We start from the raw sequence: 19927 nt of genomic DNA on the forward strand, positions 1-19927 counted from the left end.
TCACCCTGCTAGGTAACATTGTCAGTGCACCTCAAGTGAAACGTTGGTGTTCTGTCCCGCTTGTTACTTACATGCCTCGGTTTGCTGGGCTGGTGGGCATTACTTCTGATTCTGTCTCTCAGTGGTTTGTGTAGTGGGTCCAGTTCAATGTGTTTGTTGATGGATCAGATAGGGTCAGATATCAGAGTAGCCCACAAACCAACAACTACCCTACGACAGCTACTGATGAATGTAAAGGATCCCATACCCACAACCAATAAAACTAACATAATATACAAAATACTATGTAAGGACTGTGAGAAACATTACATAAGCCAAACTGGAAGAAAACTGACAATAAGGATACATGAACACTAATTAGCCACCAAGAGACATGACCAATTCTCACTGGTCTCAATACACATGGACAAAGAAGGACATGAATTCGATTGGGACAACACATCCGTAATAGCATGGGCCAAACAGAGACATGCCAGGGACTTCCTGGAGGCTTGGCATTCCAACCGGAACTCCATCAACAAACACATTGAACTGGACCCAATATACAAACCACTGAGAAACAGAATCAGAAGTAATGTCCACCAGCCCAGCAAACCGAGGCATATAAATAACAAATAGGACGGAACACCAATGCTTCACCGGAGACGCACTGAAGATGTTACCACGCCAGGTGACAAAATGTCTGCAATCAAACACACCGGCTTGGTGAGCAAGTCTACAACCTCAACTATTCTTTTGGTTTCATACCGGTAGAAGGGCACTGTCTTCTCTAATTATATCTTTCCTGACTGTGTGCAATGCGACTGATGTAGCATTAGATCTTTCAGGATAAGTATATCTTTGCCCAAACCCACAAAAGTTTGCTGCTGGTCTATAAAACTTGATTACCTACTAGCAGAGGTTTAGAAACACACCTTTTCAAAACTAAACCACAATGATTGCGGATAGAGAGGAACGGAATTATGTGTTTGAGTTTGTCTCTCCTCCTTTATCTGTAACAGTAGGAAAGCCTGTAAAGAGGGGTATAAAGTAATCAGTTTCTTCAAAATTCTCAGGTACTTGATACTGCAAGGAAAATCCAGTATATAAGTGTTGGTGTTGTGTCTTTTGTTTCAGGCTATGAGTGCGAAACCTTCAACAATCCAGCAGATTTCTTTTTAGATGTTATTAATGGAGACTCCACTCCAGTTGTCACTAATAGTAAAGAAAATCATCAGCTGGCAGTAGGTTTAGACAATGAAAATTCAGGTATTTATGCTGATATTTCAGAAATTTGGTTAATTATTCCCCCTAAAACTAATGATTTTTCATTTACAGAAAAATGAAAAATGTTATGGTTAACTTTTTGAACTTATAACTGGAGAAAGAAAATGATGTGTTTCATTATGTGTGCCTAATGCGGGAGTTCATATTATTGGAATGTTAGGATGGGGAGTTTGGCCAAAGAGAGCGTCATAACCAATTTGATTCTCTGCAGTGTTAAAATGCCATGCACTCTTGTACTGAACTCTGTTCAAGTTCCCAAAGCACATGTCAGGTCGGAGAACTGCCAGGAACACAAACTTGTAAAATTTATTCTTCTGATCTCTTTTGAGTAGCTAGTAATGGATACTGCCAAGTGACTTCAGTTTTTCTAAGTAAACTGAAACCCCAAAATTTTCTTTCAGTATTAATTTAGGCAGGTATAGCCAAATGAATGACAAGGAAGAAAGATTCATGTGCACATGGAGCAGGTAGTAGATAAGAAAGTAGGAGCAAATTACTGCAAATGCTGCAATCTGTTCTGAAAACAACAAATGTTGGAGACCACAGCAGGTCAGACAACGTCCACGGAGAGAGAGCAAGCTCACGTTTCGAGTCTATATGACTCTTCATTAGAGCTAACGTGAAGTGTGGAGTGGACAGCATTTAAGCTATGGTTTGGGGGTGGCAGGGTTTGGGAAATGGGTGTAGGGTGCTGTTGGAGAAAAAGACCCTTGAACTTTTCAGAATAGAGTTGGATAAATACATCCAGGGATTGCAACTTTACTTGGATGCTGAGGTAGAGGTTTGTTATTTATCTTCTATTTACAAAGAAGTTATAACAGGCTGTTTGCCCCAACCTCATACTGCTTCTCACCACACTCCCTGATCTTAGCTGCTTCCTGCTCTGTTATTTCCCCTCTCCTTCAACCAGCAATCCAACAATTTTTAAATATTGATAAATATTTTTAAAATCGCAAACTCCCAACAATGGAAACCACAACATTACAACCTTTACTGTATAAACAAATTTTCTTCCTCTCTTAATTTATCCTGAATCTCACACATTCAATCTTCTATCCATGTGTTTCATTCACTGGAAACTGTCTGGTCCCATATTTCTTGTTTCCTCAATTGTAAATATTTTTACCATTTCATCCTACCATTACCATATCATCACCATTTCATTTAGGGCAGCACAGTGGCTCAGTGGTTAGCACTGCTGCCTCAAAGCACCAGGGATCTGGGTTTGATTCCACCCTCAGGTGACTGCGTGGAGTTTGCACATTCTCCCCATGTCTGCGTGGGTTTCCTCCGGGTACTCTGGTTTCCTCCCACAATCTGAAGATGTGCAGACTAGGTGGATTGGCCATGCTAAATTGCCCGTAGTGTTCAGGGATGTGTAGCTTAGGTGGGTTATAGGGGGCTGGGTTTGGGTGGGATGGTCCAAGGGTCGGTGTGAACTTGTTGGGCTGAAGGGCCTGTTTCCACACTGTAGGGATTCTATTCTATCCTTTATCTTTGTTTTAAAGTGAACAGTTTCATTTTTTTTGTCTTTTTTTGGATTTGAATGTCCTCATTCTAAACAATTGTCCTTCTGAATCGACATTGTAATCTCTCTACTTCTCAACTTCCTACCTGTAGCACAGAGTCCAGTATTGCACACTCTTCTAAAGCCTTATGGACTTGAGCCAACTTCAAAACCAGAAGGCACATGGTCAGCCTTTAGCTTATGCTACTTTCAGAAATGATCACCAGGCAAAGCGAAGAGGTTTTAATTGTTGTTTTGTGGTTAAGTGGAAGTTGACATGGATCGAATTTCTGATGTGACCTAAAAGAGGATGAAATGATTTTTAACGTTAGGGCTTCAATACAATTTGCACTTCCCTTCAAACAGTTCTTCCCTTTGTCAAAACAAATGGCCTGATATATGTTATATCTTTTACTTTAAAAAGGGATGAAATTATCATAGACATAGCTGGCACCTGACTGTACAGATCAGGATTGTTTCTGTTTCAATCTCCGGCTGAACACACCTCAGTTGAATTATGCCGGCATTGATGCCTTTGGGGAGAAAAGCTCAGCCAGGGTTCCTTTACCCATTTCCCTATAGAAAACATGCATTATGTAGATGTTGTTTGAGGACAGAATTAGGTATAGTGGTGCCACTGCCTCTAATTGAACAACCCACTGATAGTCACTACCTTGTCTCTGCATGAGGACCAATGTTTAAACAAAACAGTAAAGAGTTATTTATCCTTTCATACCTGCAGCTTCTCTTCAAATGTGATAGTGTGTGTGACTGTATGGGTACCACAATTAATCCTGATTGTTCCTTCTGAACAACTTCCACACAGCAGCTTTCTAGTTTCTTATCTTTGATTTCAAATTCCTTCCTGAAAGTAGCAAATAAAGCCCTTCAAATTTTAGAAAGCGGGGGGGCGGGGTGTGTCAGCAAACAGGAAACTATAGGTTGTTCGCTTGACATCTATTATGCAGAAGATGTTAGAGTTTTTCCACTTAAAAAAAGGTTCAGATAATTGGAAAGAGTCAGTATTTTAGTCCAAGGGAAATCGTGCTTAACAATTTATTCAAGTTCTTTGAAGGAACAACATGGCCTGTCGTTAAAGGGGAGCATGTAGATGTACCATATTTGGACTTGCAGAAGGCGTTTGATAGGGTGCCATATTGTTGTGGAAAATGAAAAGCTCGTGGTGTAGGTAGTGACATATTAGCATCGATAGAAGATTGGGTCAGGGTTAGAGTATGCATAAATGAGTTGCAAGATGTAACGAGAAGAGCTCTGCAGGGTTCTGTGCTGGAGCCTCGACATTTTACAATTGACATGAATGACTTAAATGAGGGGGGTGAAAGAATGGTGGCTAAATTTCCAGGCACCACCAAAATAAGTAGGAGAGTATGTTATGAAGAAGATGTAAGGAAGTTGCAGATGGTTATAAATAGGTTGAGTGAGTGGGCAGAAATCTGACTGATGGAATATAACATGGAAAAATGTGAAGTTGTTCACTTTGGCAGAATGAATTAAAAAGCAGTCTCACTTAAATGGAGAGTGATTGCAGAATTCTAATGGGCAGAGGGATTTAGGTGTTCTGGTGCACGAGTCAAGAAGTTAGTCTGCAGGTACAGCATGTAATTAAGAAGGCATGCTGTGCTTTATTACAAGGAATAGAACATTGTAGTAGTGATAAAAACAAAATGCTGCAGAAAATCAGTAGGTCTGGCAACATCTGTGGAGGGAGAAACTGAGTTAATCTTTCAAGTTCAATCACACTATAGGGTGGCACAGTGGCTCAGTGGTTAGCATTGCTGCCTCACTGTGCCAGGAACCGGCATTCAATTCCAGCGTTGGGTGACGGTGTGGAGTTTGCACATTCTCACCGTGTCTGTGTGGGTTTTCACCTACAGTCCAAAGATGTACAGGTTAGGTGGGATTGGCCATGGGAAATGCAGTGTGTTACAGGGATATTGTAAGGGGGTGAGTCTGAGCAGGCTGCTCTTTGGAGGTAAGGTGTAGACTTGATGGGCCAAATGGCCTTCTTCCACACTGTAGCGATTCTGTGATTCTAAAAGATACTGATAGTTCAGATTAGGTGATCAGAATGTGAGAATGGCAGAACAATGGTGTGTCTCTTGCCAGATTTGAAAGGACAGACACTGGGATGATGGGAGGGGAGAAAGGACATAGTAACAAGCTTAAAATAGGGAAGAGATGGTTCACAGTTTGAAGGTGTTGAACTCAATATTAAGTCCAGAAGCTGTAAATTGCCGAGTCTGAAGATGCGATGTTGATCCTCCAGTTTGCTCTATGATTCACTGGAACACCGCAGCATGCCAAGGAGAGACATGTGGGCTTATGAGCAGGATGCAGTGCTAAAATGTCCGGCTGTAGGAAGGTTGGGGTCATGCTTGCGCGTAGACCAGAGGTGTTCCACAAACTGGTCACCCAGCCTGCATTTGGTTTCTCCAATGTAGAATGGGCCACAATGGTGCAATGAATGCAATACATAAGATTGGAGGAGTTACATGTGAAATACTGCTTTTCATTTCATCTCTACCTCCTCCAATTTTGTGTATTGTATTCACTTCACCCAATGTGACCCACTCTACACTGGAGAAACCAAACACTGACATTTCTTCCCTTTCTTTTAGCTTGTTATTATGTCCTTTCTCCCCTCCCTCCATCCCACTGTCTGCCTTTCAAGTCTGGCAGGAGACACACTATTTTTCTGCCAGTCTCACATTCCAATCACTTAATCTGAACTATCAGCATCTTTTATTCCCCAGCACCGTAAACTCCCTACCCCACCACTGCCCCCCCTCTTAACTACAGCATAAATTCTATCACCTCCAGACTTCACTTCAGCTGTGATGGAGAATCATCTAGACTTGAAATGTTAGCTTGCTCTCACTCCATGGATGCTGCCTGAACCACTGTGATCTCCAGCTTTTGGTGTTCTTAGTAGATAAGAAACAACGGGTTGTTGGACCAGTTCTTCAAGTACGTAAGGATTTGTCAGTAACTTTACTTATTACAATCAAGCACTAGGTCATGTTTCCTTGCTATTAAAAGAGAGAATTTGGTAAGCCCACTTCAGAAGATTGAATTTGTAAACATTTCATCATCAAAGATTGAGTGGCTGTATGAAGGACAGTTTATCCATTATCACCCACTATTAATTATATATAGAGATTAACATTGGCCTAAGTCTCTTGCAATTACAGCTTTTTATCCCTGGATTCATTATATTGTATCAGTTGTACACAACTTCTAAGCCTTTTCCTTATCCATACCACTATGTTTGCTGATATAAGGACTGAATACTCCTCTTGATTAGTGAGTGGTGGAGTTTGGATATCGCTTGTTACCGTAGATTTACGACTAAGCCATTACAATTTCTTCCGAGTGCCCTAATTCACTGTGTTTAGCGGCTTTGCAATGCTTATACCTTCTTTGATACCTCTGCCACCATTGGAAGGAAGGGAAATAAAGTTTTAGTGCATGCTTTAAAAGTCTGCAACTACATAAAAGCCAATACCCTGTTTTTCACCAAGCTTCACTTAGTCATCTGCAGTGATATGCAAGTGTACCTCCTTCCTAAATGGATGAGTTAAAATCATTGCCCCAGTCTACAAATTCCTCTTGGGTCTGCCCTACATTAGGAATTCCTTTCAATTTTGCATATCCTTCATTTTCTGGTCCTCCTACTTTATCACAGATAAATTTAATATAGAAAAATCACTGCCTTTTGATCACAGATTCTTTAACCGTTCAGATCCTACTTTTAGAATGCCTTTCCTAATCTTTAACATCAATCTAACTCTAACTAGCTATCTAAAATCATCCTCGAAATCCAGGCACCTTTCCTAATCATTCTACAAAGGAGTGATACTTGCTTCCTTTCTTTGTGAAGCACCTAAGGATGCTCTTAAACGTTAAAAGTATTATGTAATTAGAAATTTTCATGAATAATTATTATTATCAGAACAAAATACTGAAATCCTCAAATCCTTAAATATGAACTGACAAACTCAGCAGATCAGGCAGTACCTCTGGACAAAAATGTGGTTAATGTTTCGGGTCTGTTACCTTTCAAGGTGAAATCCTGATATTTTTGTAGATTTGCTAATTCTTTCAGTTGCAGGAAAATCAATCTCAGACATGGAACAAGAAAAAACCTTTGCAGAGAAGCTGGCTGAATCCTATATGAAATCAAGCCAATATCAAGAGACAGTGGAAATGCTTATGCAGATAGAAGGGATTAGGGGTGATAGAGGAATAAAAGAAATACAAATGCAGTCAATTACATATACAACAAGCTTCTTACATCAACTTTTCTGGGTTAGTAACCGGATATTTAAGAATTTTATTCGAAACCCGCAGTCATCTATTGCTGAGGTGAGAGGAATTAAATACAAACTGATTTAAGGACTTGTTTAAATATATGAGAATTTTGTGCAGACCTCTGCTGAAGTGACTTAACATTACTTCTACAATCTCAATGCAGGTTTTTCTTAATAGTCTTCTGGGATTGTTTCTTGGTGCGATCTATTTTGGACTAAAACTTGATTCAAGTGGAATTCAAAACAGGTACATAGATGATTCATTGTGGAAAAGGATTTGTTAACTTCTTGCAGTTTACCAGTTTGTTTGTCTCCTGAGAATGATCAGGACATGAAAAAATTCAAAGACGTGATCCTGGAATTTCTGAGTTAGTGAAAGAGACCAGTAGATAACTGTGCAACTGGCATGTGACCTGCTGTGCGCATGGTGGAGGGGCTATTTGGCAGGTCAAATTGGATCTCCTAGATCCTGGATCTCTGCAATGGATCTCTCAGCATATCAGTCATCTGTCAGAATTTTGACACTTCCTTCCACTGCGAACTGAGATTACTAACGTTTTAAGGAGCAAGACCAACTGGAAAATCCAAGAATTTACAGGGACTCAATGTAACCTTCTACCTATTGCTTTCCAATGGATTTAGCCAGATTCCTGTGGCCTCATAGCAGGAGTTTAGTAGAAGACACTAATTCATCCAATCACTCTATCCATTCATAATATATTATAAATAATTAATCTACACTGATTTCTTGCTGGCTTTGACCATTATCATGTTGCTATCTCCATATTTATAATGGAAATCAGTTTTGTAAGCATTTCAAACCCTTCTGCTAATGTGAGCATTACAATATCATCACGGATGGGAGAGTGTGATCACAATGTATGTTTATTTTGGCAGTTCCCATTATAAAATAATTTTATGGTGGATATATAAAAAGGAGATTATTTATGGTGTAACCTCACTTCAGAACTAGAGGGGTGCAAAGATCTTGAAGAAATATGGGTTGGAGGGAGTTACAGTGGGAGGGAGGCATGAGACTATATGGAGGGTTCTGAAAACCAGATTTTTAGGTTTGTTAGAGTTCTGCCAAAGTAGGAACCGTTGAGCAAACACAAATGGAGTAATCTAGAATGAGAGATCATAGTTATAGGATGAGGGGTAGCAGGTTTAAAACAGGTGACAAGAAATTATTTCTCTGAATTTTATGGAATTCAGTACCCCAGAATGCAGTGGATGCTCGGACATTAAATAAATTTAAGGAGGAGAAAGAGGAGTTGAGGCTGAAATGACATCAGCCATGATCGTATCAAATGGCGGAACAGGCTGGAGGGGCTGAATTGCCTACTGCAGCCCCTAGTTCTTATGATCTAAAGCTGATAATTGAAAAAAAATTCATGGAAGTTAGGTATGGGTAACAGAATTCAAGGCACTGGCAGATAATATGCAGTCACAGGTGTCACAGTGAGACTTGGTGAATAGAGGACAAAATGAGTAATTACATATAGATTTGTAAAGCACCAAAATTAAGCTGTGTATTCTATATTTTCTCTGGGTTATGTCCTAGATTGCACTTAAATTCAAAAAGTGATCTTGTGATTAAAAGGTTTGGAGACCACTGATCTAAGTCATTTTGTATAAATTGTAAATAGCTGAGTTCCCACCACCAATCCTTGTGGCACACACTCATTACATCATGCTGCTATGAAAAAGACCCATGTATACCCTCTTTCTGCTTCCTGTTAGCTAACTAATCTTCTTTCCATGTCAGTATGCTTCCCTACACCATGAGCTTCTATTATTTACAATCACTTTTGGTCTGGCACCTTACCAAATGCCTTCTGGAAATCTAAGTACAATACATCCACTGGTTCCCCTTTATTCACAGCACATATTATGCCCTCAAAGAACTCCAATAGCTTGGTCGATAGTTGCATAAAATCATACTGACTCTGCCTGGTTACGTAGATAAGTTCAAAATACTCTGTTATAACTTAAATTCATCAAGTTGTACGGCACGGAAACAGACCCTTCAGTCCCAACTCGTCCATGCTGATCAGATATCCTAAATTAATATAGTCATTTTTGACAGCATTTGACCCATGTCCCTCTAAATTCTTCCTATTTGTGTATCCATCCAGATGCCTTTTAAACATTGTAACTGTACTAGCCTCCACCACCTCCTCTGGCAGCTCATTCCATACACGCACCACCCTCTGCGTGAAGAAGTTGCCCCTTAGGTCCCTTTTAAATTTTTCCCCACTCACCTTAAACTTATGCCTTCTAGTTTTGGACTCCCCTATGTTTGAAAAAAAAATCTTGGTTATTCATCCTATCCATGCCCCTCATGATTTTATAAACCTGTATAAGGTAACCCCTCAGCCTCTGATGCTCCAGGGAAAATAACCCCAACCTATTCAGCCTCTCCCTTTCGTTCAAACCTTCCAACCCCAGCAACATCCTTGTAAATCTTGTTTGCACCTTTTCAGGTTTCACAACACCTTTCCTATAGCAGGGAGACCAGAATTGCACACAATTTCCCAAAAGTGTCCAATGTCCTGTACAGCCGCAACATGACCTCCCAACTCTGTTACTCGGTGCACTGATCAATAAAGGCAAGCATAACAAATGCCTTTTTCGCTACCCTGTCTACCTATGACTCCACCTTCAGGGAAATTTGATCCTGCACCCCAAGGTTTCTTTGTTCAGCAACACTCCCCAGGATCCTAACATTAAGAGTATAAGTCCTGCCCTGATTTGCCTTTCCAAAATGCAACATCTCATATTTATCTAAATAAACTCTACCTGTCATTCATTGGCCCATTTGATCAAGTTCCCATTGCACTCTGAGGTAACCTTCTTCACTGTCTATTACCCACCAATTTTGGTGTCATCTGCAAACTTACTAACCATTCCTCCTATACTCACATCCAAATTATTCATATAAATGATAAAAAGCAGTGGATCCAACACCAATCCTTATGGCACACCACTGGTCACAGGCCTCCAGTCCAAAAAACAACCCTCCTCCATCACCTTCTGTCTCATATCTTCAAACCAATTTTATATCCGTGTGGCTAGCTCTACCTGGAATCCATGTGATCTAACCTTACTAACCAGTCTATCATGCAGAATCAACTTCTTTAATAATAATTTCTAACACTTTTCCTGTGATAGATATTAAGCTAACTGCAATTTCCAGCTTTCAGCCTCCTTCCCTTTTTGAATAAAAGAAATAGATTGACTATCTTCAAATCTAATGGAACAGTCCCCAAAATCAAGAGAAGTTTGGAAAATTAAAAGCAAAGCATCAACTATCTCACTAGTCATTTCCTATAAGATCCTAGGATGAAGTCCATCAGGAACCAGAGAATTTTCAGTCTGTGGCACCAACAATTTACACAGTAGCGCTTCTCTGGTGATTATGATATTCCCCGAGTTCCTCCTTCCCTTCTATTTCTTGACTTATTGTTGCTTCTAGGATGTTCCATGCATCTTTATAGTGAAGACTAATACAAAATGCCTGTTCAATTCCTCTCCATTTTCTTACTTTCCATTATTAATTCTCCAGTCTGACTTTTTATAGAATCAATGCTTACTTTGTTAATTTTAGTTTTATAAAAATTTATAGAGACTGTCACTATCTGTTTTTACATTTCTGGCAAATTTCCTCTCAGACTCTATTTTTCCTCATAATTAATTTTTTTATCATTTCTAATTTATTTTAAGTTCTGCATAATCTTCTGACCTGCCACTTGCATTTGCAAAGTTGTCGTTTTTATTTCTTGAAGTCTGATATAATCTTTAATATGTCTACTTAACCACAGATGGTGGGTCTGTCACTTCAAATTTCTCTTACTGGAATGTGTCTATACTGTATATTCTGAAATGTCCTCTTAAATATTTTACACTCCATCTCTATTAACCTAACTTTTAACTTCATTTGCCAATTCACTTTAGCCAATTCTGCTTTTTTACCTTCATAATTTATCTTTTTTTTGAGGGCTGAGCCCACACATCTCTCCCCAAAACTGAATGTAAAATTTAACCGTATTATGACTACCGCTACCTAGGGGAAACTGGAGTCGTGCCTCAGGAGACTTCACTTTACTAAGGTTATGGTGATGGAATTCTATCGTCTCTTTTACAGACACAGTCTTTCAAATGACAAAGAAGATTTTCATTGCCCTTTCCTTCTTTGCAACCTTTCAAATGGCAGCTGGTGACATTAGTACTGTGTCACCACTCACCACCCACAGAAGAACCCACGAGCTGCTTGACAAGATGATAGAGGATTTCATTCTCTCCTCTCTGAGGAGGGAAGACCAGGATGAAAAGACACCTACATTTACCAGGATAGTGGGCTTTCTGATGTTACAGGGCACAATCAACCATACACATGTGGTTGTGTGGATCCCCAAGTCAGTGAAGTGTGATACCACAACCACAAGAGCTGCCACACAATAAAAATATAGTTGGTTGATAATCACTTTTAGTGAATGCTTGTTTTCCTGGAATGATGCATGATGCTTTTGCCAGGCTGAATCACCCAAAAGGCCAGACTTTTGGCCTGCACATAGCTCATGACCCCTTTTCATTAATCCACTACCCACAATCTGAGGACCTTCAATGAGATTCATGCATTTAAATGGATCTGCTAAAACATAGATTTAATTGCTTAGATTGATTGGTATGATTGAATTCTTCTGTGCAACACAGACTTGATATGTGTTTGTGATAGTATGTAGTACCCTCCTGAACTTTGGTATTATGAGGGTTCAGATGCTACCAACTGGGAGCCAGAGGTCATCTTAGAAGTTGGAAGAAGAAGAGAGGAAACAACCATTGGCAGGGTGGGGGGCACAAGGTGTGAGTGGTTAGGGATAAGGGAACGGGAGAGTGGAGAGGATGCAAGTCTCCAATCCAGCTGAAATTCCCGTTTCAATGCATCATTCAGGTTGTGGGGTAAGATTTGGTACAGAAGGTGCATAAGAGTGGAGGCCGGTGTGAGGAATCGAAACCTGGAGCGGAGGCCAGTGAGGGGAAGCAGTCCTGGAGCGGAGGTCGGCATGGGGAAGCATTCCCGTAGAAAACTTACGTTGGAGCAGCTGAGAGCTGGTGCAGTGCGGACTGGAGGCTTGGGGAAGTGGAACTGGTTGGTTGTTGGACTGAGGTCTGGTGTAGATGATCAGACCACGTGTTGAAGCCCCTGCACTGAGCTACTGCAATGTAATATTTACTTGTAATTTGTTTATCTGACTATAATTTCATATTTCTTACTTATGCTATGAATCACTGTAACGTAATGCAACTACTTTTCTTTTTTATTCCTCTTTTTGTATCTAAAATTTGTACCTAAGATGGCACCATTAAAGGTGACATTGTAAATTTTTTCACTGTTCTCCTATACTTCTGTACTTGAGTACATGTGACAATAAAGGATATTCTTTTCTATTTTATTCTGTTCAATTGAATTCTTGTATACCACCTTTTCCTGCAAAGGAGAAAACAGAATGTGAGTCAGTGTGGATGGGTGATGCTTGCCATAGCTGAATAGTTAGAAGTATACCTCGGTGTTGTGAGATGTGAGTTTTGAAGCTGTATATGGATGAAGTAAAAAAGTATGGATAAGTCACAAATGCTTGGGTCTGGTACTTGTTGAGTTAGGTGGTGGGAGTTTTGTGGATCAAGCACAATGAGAAATGAGCGTACGTGGGTATTAGATGTGGTGTATTGTGGTGCCACATTCTTGGCTTTGACAACCTCGCCAGATGTTCCCATTTCATTCTTAGAGTTATTTTGAAGGACTTGTTGCTTCCCTATTGGAAACATGGCGCCCTTTCTTTAGCCTCTTAACAGAATGTATCCACAGCAGCGCCATTGAATCAAGAAATCTCTCGCTCAATATGGGATGGATTCTTTGTCTTTGACCAAAAATAGTTATCTATTAGTCTGTAGGCATCACTACAACTTCCCTTTATCAGACTTAAATGGGAGGCCGTCAGAGTGCATATTTTCTACAGATTGCTGTTGGGCTGCCTGGAATTTGCAAGGGACGCTTGCACTGAACTGAAGACCAAGGCTGCACAATAGATGCAACCTTCTATTATTGGAAATGAGCAAGTTAGAGCAATTTTTCTGTCTTACCAACCTAGTTTATAAGTACAGTATGCTGATCCCTGATCCCCTGCCTAAAAATCAGCACTTTCTGCATCTCTTTTTTCTTGCATAACGTCCAGCTAACTGAGGAAAATTTCAAAATATTTACCAGGATAAAGTTGGATGTTGTAAATATTAGGGAAGGGGAGCAGACGTTAGTTCCTAATATGTAGTACCAGCCAAAAAGCATGCATTTTGTAATGTTTGTTGCATATTTTAGATGAAGTTTGCTAATTGTTGTATTTCTTACATTGTAGAGTTGGTTCTTTCCATTTCCTTGCTTCCTACGAGTGCTTTAGTAGTGTGTCTGCTGTGGCATTGTTCATCCAAGCCAGGAAAATTTTCATGTAAGCATACAGTTGTTGTTTATTAACTATAAATGGCTATTTTTGAAATTTTTAGATGGTTTGATTACTGACATTGCACAGCATATCTACCGAATAATCTGTTAATTCACGTTAAATCATTTTTTTTAATCATCGACTTTGGAAAAGACACAATGCTACTTAGTACTGTTTCAACCAAAATTAACCATTCTCGTTCAGTGATTCTCAAGCCTTTGCAGGATGGGTCTAACCATCGTAAACACTGTTGAGCTACAATTCACATCTAAACTTTTCAGCTGGGCTCCACCGTCTGAAGCCCTTTGGAATGCTGGTGTTGAGAGCTTGGGAAAATTCAATCACTTTAGGCCACTTTGCCTATATGAAAATACAGAGGTAGTGACTGGAGTTAAGCAGAAACCCACTAACTGTGAAGCACTAAGGAAATACTGATGGTATGATAAGTCACCAATGTAGATACTTTAGGGATGTATCAGTGACAAAAGAATCTACCAGTTACTTCCAGCTCCAACCAGACTATAAAATTGCATAGTTTTCCTTTTCGGCTTGATGACTTCTACTGGAAAGGAGATTATATGTGAAGCTATTCTGAACAGAGTATCATTAAGTTTGCAAGTTTGTTGGTCTAGGGGTATGATTCTCGCTTTGGGGATTAGCGATCGTGGATGTGCGAGAGGTCCCGGGTTCAATTCCTGAACAAACCCTGATTGCTTGTCTTTGGTTTGTACGTATGTAGTCGTGGCCGAGTGGTTAAGACGATGAACTTGAAATCCATTAGGTGTCCCTGCGCGGGTTTGAATCCTGCCAACTACGGTTGAGAGATGAAGGGGATTTGCTCCTCGTTATCTTGTTGCCAGGCAGCACAGTGGCTCAGTGGTTAGCACTGCTGCCTCTCAGAGCCAGGGACCCGGGTTCGATTCCAATCTCGGGCGACTGTCTGTGTGGAGTTTGCATTTTCTCCCCGTGTGTGCGTGGGTTTCCTCCGGGTGCTCCAGTTTCCTCCCACAATCCAAAGATGTGCAGGCTAGGTGGATTGGCCATGCTAAATTGCCCATAGTGTTCAGGGATGTGTAGATTAGGGGGATGGGTCTGGGTGGGATGCTCTGAGTGCCAGTGTGGACTTGTTGGGCCAAAGGGCCTGTTTCCACACTGTGGGGATTCTATGATTCTATCTGGTTCATCTACCATAATTCACCTGATATATTTTGAAATTTTCAAAAAGTTTAAGGTCACATAAGGTCTCAAACTGGGACAAGCATCAATATTCTTCTAATCTTCAGGCTGCAATTGACATGTTTTCCCAAATGTTTCAGGAAAAATCACTGATTTCTGAGGAACAAAAGTTCATTCTGCTGTTTACCTTGATCACAATTATCCTCTTAGCAGGAAGGGGCAAGATGGCAATTTTAGTATGGAGACATGTGGAGGAGTACACTTAGGTGCAAGCGAGGGTTACAGTCGGCAAAAATGCAGGCATATCCAGATACCGGCTCCGACATGCCTAATTCTAGGGCCTGAATTTGCAGGCCCATAAATATTGTAATCTAGTTGTGTATCAGTTATAGAAAAGGCCATTCCTGTTCTGACATTGTTTACCAGGGGGAGCAGGGATACCATTCTTCTTCCAGATGAAATGTAGTGAGAGAAAGAGAGGTGTGATTTTCGACATTTTTAATCAATTCATTCAGAGATGCTATGACACACCTCTGGAGCAAGTGGGATTTGAGCTCAGACCTCCTGGTTGAAACTTCCATTGTGCCACAAGAGCCCTCACCACTTTTCTTCCAGTTGAAGCTAATTAAATTCTGTTTAAAAATCTCCTTTAACACTTTGCGTCAGCTGAATGTTTGGAAGTGGTGTACAGATTATCCATGCCTTCAGAAGCAAAGTAGCTGAAGAGAGATGTTGAAGAGCGCAAAACAAATCATGGCTGCCCAGCAACTCACCCTGGCTAGTCAAAGGTTACTATGAAAATGAAAGTTCTTAGTGTAGGGGTAAAATTAGCTAGCTAACATAAACAGAGATTAGGCATAAGTGGATCATTTCCTGGTTAACAAGTTGTAATGGGTGGTGTACCACAGGGATCACTGCTGGAGCCTCAACATTTTAAAATTTAGACTTGAATGAAGGGGCCAAATGCATGATTGCCAAATTTGCTGATGTTTAAAAGAAAGGTAGCAAAATATGTTGTACAGAAGAAATAAGGAATGTTTTCATTTATGTGAGGAGAATGAAATACAAAAGTACAGAAGTTCAGCTACACTGGACCCCACTGAGACCACATCTGGAGTACTGTGCACAGTATTAGTGTCCTTCCTTAAGGAAGTAAATACATTGAAGCCAATTCAGTGAAGTTTTACCAGATTAGCATGTGCAATGGGAGGAGGGATGATGGGGAGGCTTTGTCTTATGAGAAGAGGTTGGACAGATGAGACTTGTGTCCATTGGAACTAAGAAGAGTAAGAGACAACTTGATTGAAGCATTCAGGATACTGAGGGGTCTTGCCAGCCTACATGTGGAAAGGAGTTTCCTCTTATAGGAGAACCTACAAATAGAGATCACCATTTAAAAGTAAGGGGCTTTCCGTTTAAGACATTGATCACTTTTTTTTCCACAGAGGTTTGAGATTCCTTGGACCTCTTTTCCTGAAAAGGCAGTGGAAGAAGAGTCTTTAAGACAGGTGGATAGATTCTTGATAAGTAAAGGATTATTGGGAGAATGGGAATGTAGAGTAATCAGATCAGCCATGATCTTGTTGAATGAAAGAGCAAGTTTGAGGAGCCAGCCCAGTCCATTTTTACTTCTCTGATATTAACACTCAGTTCTTTTGCATGCCTGAGATGTTCACTTGTGTTGAATATCACCACAGCATTAGACCTTGTGACTTTGATTTGGGCATCAAGTTACAGAAGGATCAGATTGCAGGGTAATGAAGGATTTGAGAAAGTGCACAGAAGGAAAAGAATTGGGGTGGACTTGTAATGTGAGTAGATGTGAGTGTTAGTTTTTTATATCCTGAGGAGCTCTTAACACACAACTGAATGGCTTTTTCTGCATCACCAAATCACCCATCGAGTTTTTTTTATAGTAATTGTGCTTAATTATTTCTAGATGCTGTGAATTAACAGGAGGTTCATTTGAGCCGTAAAAAGAAACAAACTGAAACTGATTGTTGGATTTGGAAGCGTGTGTAAATAAAATGTAACTGTAAATAAATACAATAGTATATGATGATCCGTGTCTTATCCTTCAGCAATTGTCTGTCTGGAATTGAGCATGAAATATATATTCTGTCTAAGCAGCAGTTTCAGTAGATTAAAGATAGGAATGCAATCCTAAAACACTTTAAAGAATGTTTTGCAGAAAACACTAAGTTTTGAAAAAAATGCTAGTTACCATAACTTATATGATTCACATCAAATCAGAGGAACTGCATTGAAAGCACCAATTTGGACTAAACAAGCACAGGTGTTAAAATTTGTGGAAAGCAGACTTCAAATAGTGGACTGAATATATATTGTAAATGATGTAAAACTTTAAGTCGCATGATTAATCAATATGGTAAAAGAAACAACAAAAACCTTCACAATCTCATTAAAGAGTTATTTTTATTTCACTAATACAGTTCTTTTCTTTCTTAGTCATGAATATATCAGTGGATATTACAGGATTTCAGCATACTTCTTAGCAACAATAATAGGGGACTTATTACCCGTACGAACTCTGCCTGCCATTGTATTTTCGTGTATAACCTATTGGATGGTTGGTAAATATATAACATTTACATGGTTTTAAAGTCATTCTTAGAATGCTTATATAATTATCACCTATGATGTTTTTCCAATTCTGGATGCATAGATTATGTTCAGAGATCTTATGCATCTAATAAAGTGTAGAACTTGATATAAGTAAAGGTATGCTAAAGTCACCTTAATCTCAGAGGATCATAGCGCTGCTGTCATTAGAGAGAGAGAGAAAAAAAAAACTGCTGGTGAGTTTAACCTGAAGGTCACCACACCTCAGGCAAGGGGTAAGTTTGAGAAGACAGGACCTTTATGGTAACCACAGCCAGTACAGGAATAAACTCATACCATTAGTGTCATTATGAATTGTAAACCAGCCATTCAGCCAACTGAGCTAACCAACACCTGAATCCAATGTTAATTCTACAAATACAAGAAAATGAATATATCTACAAATTATATCCACTCTGAAACTTTACAAGATTATTTAAATGTTATTTCATTCCTAATTATCATTATGATTATTTTGATAATTGCTTGTGTGTCTGTATTCCCTTGGATTTGTTATATCATCCATCTCAAAAATAGTTACAAATTGACCTGTGTCCAGTTCCATTGGAAGGGTCTTCCTTAAATCTCATGGTGACTATCAACGTTCAGTCCCTAGTCTTGGTTTCAAGTATATTGATTCAATTCTACAGGGTAGCAGGAGTAGGTGTCAGAAGGCTGCACTGACATGCCAGGAATCTGGAAGCCCTGCCAATCTCATGTCTGCAAGCAGGAGCACACATATGGTAACTGTGCCTGGACATCAGTGGGCTTTGTAATGTCTCAACAATTGCATTTAGAATTAGGTAGAACTGGAGATTTATTTACCTATCAGTGGAATCCAGAAAGCGTGGAGAGGTATCAGTGATTTCAATGAGATTAGATACATACCCTTTGTGTGATCTAAGAGATGGCAACCTGGGCTGGAAATTTACTGAAAATTGGAAGAATTGGGCTGGATAACCCAAGGATGTTCCATGAAGCATTCTTTCTTGGCCCCTGAGGAGTTCAAAGAGAAGCATTCAAAACTTACCTTGGTCCTATTATCTATTAAAACATATTGAATGGTCCCCAATTTCAAATCATGTCTTCCCCATTGTTCATGCCACATCTGTGCAGATGTGAAATGCAATCACCTGAAAGCAGCCCAACTCCATAAAAATGTGCAAGGTCTGAAATGTCCACTTTACAACCTTGATACCAGAAATCTCGGGACAGTTGGGTGTGGGCTTGGAACTTAACACCTTTCCCTCACCAATGAAAATTTCCAGTGCATAATCCTGAAATTATTCCAAGCTGCTACTTTTAAAGCCCACAGATGCAATGAACACTAAGCTGGGTCAGGAAAATTCAGCTTATTGATTGTTCCTGTGGTGTTGGAACTCTTTAAGCCTGTCTAGAAGGTCCATAGAATAAAATAACAAAATCTTGTTTGAATAATTCCAGTGAATTGTCAATTATGTAATAATTTAAGTTCCTTAGCCATTAAATTTAGAGGGATATGGCATGGTGGTAGTGTTTCTTTCTTTGAGGCCAGGCCCAAGTCCTACTTGCCCCAGCATAATAACGTCTCTAAGGATGTTGATTAGAACATATCTATAAGGTTGATTACCCAAATAAAGAATCATGGATTATTTTTCTTTTGCAGGTTATCAGAGGAATCTTGCCAATTTTTTATTCTTTATGCTAATTCTGTTACTGACATCATATGCAGCTACATCCCTGGCTATGGCCGTTAGCGCTGGATTAGATACAATTACTACTGCAGGTGTGGTAATCAATGGTATTTTCGTTTTTGCAATGGTAAGTTCTGATATCTCATGGCCTGAGTGCATTGCTTATTTGCATGTTGCCCCAGTCATTGTTGTGGCTTAGTCACCGTTTACACACCATTTCACCATGAATAACTCTTTACCTGCTGTCATTGTTATAGAGTATTAGAGCTGAATCTTAATCTTGAATGACACGGCTTATGGTAGAACCAGATGAAAAGTTTAGCGAAGCCCATCTCCATGTTAGGGGCATCTTGTTGCATCTGTTATGTTTTGACAAGCAGTGTGGCAAGTTTCTCGCTGGGCAACAATGAGTTGCTAATTAAGGAGAAATATTGCTCGTTAAATGCCTTATTAACTGACCACCTCACCTCATTAATATTTTAGTTTTCTATCTTAACAAAACTGTTGCAGTGTCTGATCCACAGCAACCACCCGCTCATCCAGGGTCATTGGCACCTGGCATTTGCCAATCCCTATGACGATCATCTCCGGTATACTGCCATGACTGTCTGGAAACAAGGATATGCATAGCAAGGTGCACTGATAACTAGCATTGAAAGACTGCAGCAGGGACACTTTATGAGCACAGACAGGTACCCAGCCCACAGTTTGGACTAGACTGCATTTCAGGGCTGTTCTCTTGATTTTGTAGCTCTTGCTCATATTGCACCATCATGCTTTGCATGCCAATTCATGCAATCACACAACCAGGCAGCTTGTCTTGCTGGTCAGTTGTCCTCAGTCAAGGGAGTGTAT

The 19927-nt window shown here is 39.9% G+C and overlaps 1 protein-coding gene across 1 annotated transcript in view; it reads left to right on the forward strand.

Moving 5' to 3' along the window:
• Positions 1 to 19927, forward strand: part of LOC109912406 (broad substrate specificity ATP-binding cassette transporter ABCG2-like) — a 105209-nt gene that overhangs the window by 65910 nt on the left and 19372 nt on the right. The window contains exons 7-12 of the mRNA XM_048609151.1: positions 1117 to 1248; positions 6933 to 7159; positions 7269 to 7351; positions 13518 to 13607; positions 17247 to 17371; positions 19045 to 19199. Coding sequence (XP_048465108.1) covers positions 1117 to 1248; positions 6933 to 7159; positions 7269 to 7351; positions 13518 to 13607; positions 17247 to 17371; positions 19045 to 19199 — 812 coding nt within the window. The remainder of the gene's footprint in view (positions 1 to 1116; positions 1249 to 6932; positions 7160 to 7268; positions 7352 to 13517; positions 13608 to 17246; positions 17372 to 19044; positions 19200 to 19927) is intronic.

This window comes from Rhincodon typus, chromosome 20 (genome assembly GCF_021869965.1).
Source record: "Rhincodon typus isolate 14 chromosome 20, sRhiTyp1.1, whole genome shotgun sequence".
Classification (NCBI taxonomy): Eukaryota; Metazoa; Chordata; class Chondrichthyes; order Orectolobiformes; family Rhincodontidae; genus Rhincodon; species Rhincodon typus.